Source organism: Solenopsis invicta, chromosome 4 (genome assembly GCF_016802725.1).
Source record: "Solenopsis invicta isolate M01_SB chromosome 4, UNIL_Sinv_3.0, whole genome shotgun sequence".
NCBI classification, from domain to species: Eukaryota; Metazoa; Arthropoda; class Insecta; order Hymenoptera; family Formicidae; genus Solenopsis; species Solenopsis invicta.
In genome coordinates, this window is record NC_052667.1 from 3258806 (window position 1) to 3263675 (window position 4870).

General features: G+C 39.9%; 1 protein-coding gene across 1 annotated transcript; it reads left to right on the top strand.

Annotated features, from left to right (window-relative positions):
• The first annotated feature begins 434 nt into the window (after nucleotides 1-434).
• LOC105195654 (pancreatic triacylglycerol lipase) lies at nucleotides 435-3575 on the top strand. Its single transcript, XM_011161164.3, has 4 exons — nucleotides 435-523; nucleotides 698-1042; nucleotides 1256-1498; nucleotides 2050-3575. The coding sequence occupies exons 1-4, from the start codon at nucleotides 439-441 to the stop codon at nucleotides 2454-2456; spliced, it is 1080 nt and encodes a 359-aa protein (XP_011159466.2). The 5' UTR covers nucleotides 435-438; the 3' UTR covers nucleotides 2457-3575.
• The last annotated feature ends 1295 nt before the right edge of the window (nucleotides 3576-4870 follow it).

A 4870-nucleotide genomic window follows, 5' to 3' on the forward strand; every position in this document is an offset into this window, starting at 1 on the left:
AAAAACCTTTCAAAATCCTGAATGTAATGCTTTTTTTCTTAAGCACAACAAAATTTAACACTGTGTTACTCATATTACACAATATAACATTGCTTTGTTTTATTTTTATCGCTTATTGTTAAAATAGTGTATCGTTCAAATAGTCATTTTAGATAGCAGCTATTATGTACAATAAATAAAAAAGTATCATTAAATCTTTAAATTAATTTCTAAAGAACAAAAATGCAAGTTGTACTTTAACAAAACGTATAAAATTTTAAATTTCAGTATATTTACATGTAAATATCTATATAAATGTTGTTTTGACCTGAACAGGACATCTCCGATATTATCAAATAATTATCGAGGATGGTTTGCGATACAATCGCAATAGAATTTATCTTATCGTATAAAATCATATACAAGTACACTGACTTCAGGCGCTTTATAAACGGCTGAATGTGCAATGTTAACAACAGAACAACGTCGAACATGAAGATGCGTGTTCTAGTTGGTGTCTTTCTTGCCTGCGGCGTAGTAGCTGGTAAAAATAAGATTTGCTTGTTTCTGTGTAAAAAAGATTTTGTCGGCAATTCGTACTTAACTTTTTAAGAACGGAAAGATATTGCAATAATATTGGCTTTATTCAATATATTTCTCCCATCACATTTTCTGTTTTATTTTGCGATGTTTGAGTATTTTGTATCCGATTGCGCAGGTCTTCCAGTGCAAGATGAAGGGCTTCCAAACAATATTTTGACTTCACTGGATTACGCATTATTTGAAAATAAAGAAGCATACGTGTACGATGACAACATGAACCTGGTGAAGCTGATGTGGGACGACGCCGAAGAGGTCGGAGATCAACTAAACGATAGCGAAATCCCAAGCCGTGTCTTCTTCTATCTGTACAAAAAGAACGATCCTAACCCGAAAGAGCTCTACGTCGACAACGAGGATGTTCTGAAGAACAGCAACTTCGATCCTGCGAAACCAACGCGTTTTGTAACTCATGGGTGGATAAATTCCCGGAACAGCGAAGCATGCACTTTAGTTCGCGACGGTATGTATGTGAACGTTTATCGTATAATACAGAAATATTACATAGCGTTCCGTAATTTGAGAGAGAGTTATTAAAACAGAAATTCAAAATATAGAACGTTTCTCCCAGTTTCTCCTTATTCAGATGAATTCGGTTAAGTCGAAAGGCAGCGTTACCTTTTCTTTCTGTATACTTAGAATAATTTAATAATGTACGTCGCTTTTTACGCTGCAGGTTATCTTCAGCACGACGATTACAACGTCATCGTCGTCGATTGGAGTTCAATAAGCATGAGGCCTTATATTTGGGCTAGCAACCATGTCGTGCCTATCGCTCGATTCGTCGCCACTATGATCAATTTTCTCGTGAAGCATGGAATGAATCCGTCACAAACCATACTGGTCGGCCACTCTCTTGGTGCCCACGTAGTTGGAATCGCTGCTCGCAACGCTAACAGCGATATCGGTTACGTCGTGGGTAAGTTTTTAACATTTTTCATCTAGTAGCATTTATATTCGACGAGGGAAGACTTTTGACGCGCGTAACGAAAAATAAATGTTATATCTCGCCTCTTTAATATTCTGATTAAATTTTTGTACGCGAACAGATAAGAAGCCACTCTCTTTTCAAGTGTTACATCAACTCTCATAGATACCGAGGATTAGATAAACGATTAAAAGAATTTCATTTCTCCCTTCTCTTTGTGTAGAAAAATGTGATGGTATATTTTTAATATTAATGCGCCCATTACTTTTCAAAGTCGCGACACACCCGTGTCCTTTGAAGTTGATCAAATTTTTGAGAAATTCACATTTCTTTTCGCGTTTGATAGGTCGTGCAATCCAACGTGCAATCCGTGTTACTTCACAGAGAGCTCCACAATTTTTACCTTTCATAACAAATTTATTTTTCACGCCTTGGTCAAACGTCGTTATTGCTCGTTTATTCTTTCATCGAAAAGTTGATTATATCGATCTGGTCAATTAATTACGATCATTCACCGACAAGGCGCAAATTTATCGTTTCAGGTTTAGATCCAGCTCTGCCCAATTTTCATCTGGCCGGTCCAGGATCCAGAATATCGAGCGGCGATGCTAAGTACGTGGAGATCATTCATACTAACGGTGGTCTGCTCGGCTTCCTGGTACCCATCGGGGATGTCGATTTTTATCCTAACGGCGGTCGAAAGCAGCTCGGCTGTATAGTGGACGCTGGCGGGGCGTGTTCTCACGCTCGCTCGTACAGATTCTTCGCCGAATCTATCAACAGCAAGGTAGGGTTTCACGGGAAAAGCTGCAGCAGCTATGCACGATTTAAGTTGGGCCTGTGCAAGAACGGGCATACATCCATCATGGGCGGTCACAAGCCGCTCTTGAGCGCACGCGGTAACTACTACCTGATGACCAATCCATCAGCACCGTACGCGAGCGGATAGTTCGCGACGCGACGCTGTTGAGCGCCGCGCGATCTGGAAGGATCAGCCCAACTGACGATCAGCCGTCAGCGAGGACTCTGGATTTGGAAATTCATTGCGGAACAGGAAGGAGACATCCGCGCCGGGCTAAACTCGTTTTTCCCAGCAATCGATCGGACGCGTTCACGGTGCGTAATTTCGTTTCCGCCCGCAGCGGCTGTTTCGAGCGCGAGTATATGCAGCTCGCGTGTACCGGAGCGGATTTTTATATCGTCTAAGCCGGGACTAGAAATCGTCAGGTGATCAGTAGAGTGGCTATTTATCGAAAGAACAGAATAAAGTATCGTCGCTGGTCGCGGGACGTTTCGCTTTACCGTCGACCCAATTACGCGCGTAAGCGCGCGACCGGCGCGTATTTTGCGAAATACGTCTCGCATGATGTAAAACGCATCATAACGTTTTATTGGAAATGCAAAATACCAGGAGGATACGCCCCGCTGTTCTAAATGCGAGTCAAGTCGCGTTAAATACACGTATCAATTTCACTGCCGTTGTCCATTTTTTTTCCTCGCAGCGCGACTCGCAACGCTTCGGTGCGTACATACACGCGTGCAAACATCCACCGGCCTCTCGAAACGCGAATTGCTCGGACTGGCCGCGGTCTTAGTCGCGGGGTGCATTAAATTTTATCGTAATATATCTCGCGCATATCGCGCATAGCAACAAAGATAATAAGGCGATGCGGAAAACACAGTCGGATTAAACCGTGCGCTGAATTTTAGGCTCCGGGCTGTTTCGTGTAAACAGACGTAGATATTTATCACTTTGGCATAATGCACGAGATGGAGTTTTGGAAAAGAATGATAAACGTGATTTCGCAAAATAAGGGAGATCGTCTCGGCACGAAAGGAGAGAGTTATCTTCGCCAATTTTAGCGTAAATGCACAAACGATGTTGATCTTCGGGAACGGCTGATCTTCAGGACATGGAGGCTATTATGCGAAAAGCATTATGAAGTATTTCGCATTCCAGATCTATGATGATAGATTGGAAAACGATTGTTAGCAATGTAACGAAATGTGATATAATTTACAACAGAGCACTGATGTACAAATACTGTTATTATATTTTTGCAAATAATCAAAGATGTATTTCTTTCGTTAACCCAAGCCCGTAGGTTAGATAAGAATTTGTTTTTAGTTATAACATGATAATTACGACGCTATCGTATAAATCATGTATTCTAACATTTCAATTAAACATCTTTCTTTAGATTGATTAAAAAAAATCTAAAGTGAACAAATTGTTCCGTAGGTTTTTGAAAAAATGTATGCTGAAATAATTTATGCACATTACAACAATATTTATGTTATCGAAATCATAGATTTTCCGTTAGCACGTTAAGGATATAATATAAGGATATATGCGCCGAAAGCGCATTCAAAAAGTATTAATAATAATTTTTTTAATGTTACGCGACAGGGAATTTGCAATTGGTATAAAATATTCAGTCTCTGAAACGATTGATTCTCGCGGCGCTAAATCACGATATCTACAAATTCGATAAGGCGCTGAATGCGGATGTACGCCGGGGATATCAATTGTTCGCACTCGCAACAGAAATATATCTATTCGTGATAAAAGTTGGCAAAATCGTATTTCATTAATGCGTGAACAATGGATTCGCCAGATGCAAACCGGCCATCTGATGAATGCCACCTGACGTGAATAAGAGTCCCGAATAAGATAGACCGAAAAAATCCTGATGCAGGACGTCCCAAACAGGAATGCATCTTTCTTGATTCGAAAGGCATCCCTTTGGGTTGTACTAATCGATTAAGATTAACATGGAGCGTATTAATTATCAGCCGTGTCACTAGTGCTACAGAACAATGTTATGTATTATCTTATGATCGCATAAACTACAATAATCTTATCTCATATATTATTACAATTCTTAGTGGTGCGATTTCTCACTGATATTTTTGCCAGATAAAATAAAATAATTAATATCAGACTAGTCTTTGACTAATACAAATTTCGCTATCGATCTAGAGTATTAAAACGTCGGAAGAAATATTGCACAATGGGTGCAATCATTATCTAACGTAATTGTTTAATTCATCATCATGTTTCATTTTGCATAATCTCATTTCCTGCTCTGCGCGAGACTTGTATTACGCGTGTCTAATGATTCTTCTAGTTCTCGTAATGACGAGAAAAAATCGGCAAAATTACTTTTCGTTTTGGCTAAAACGTATGTTAACACTCGAAAGCGTAAACTCTTTTTCAGATGAAATATACAAAGTCTCGAGATCCAAATACAATTGGCGCGGAGAGGAACGTTATTTAATTGTAGCGGTAATAATTCTTTTCTTGTCCGACGCGCCCGTGCGCCCTGTCCCGGGTGTAGGTCAAGATTAAAACCCAAAATT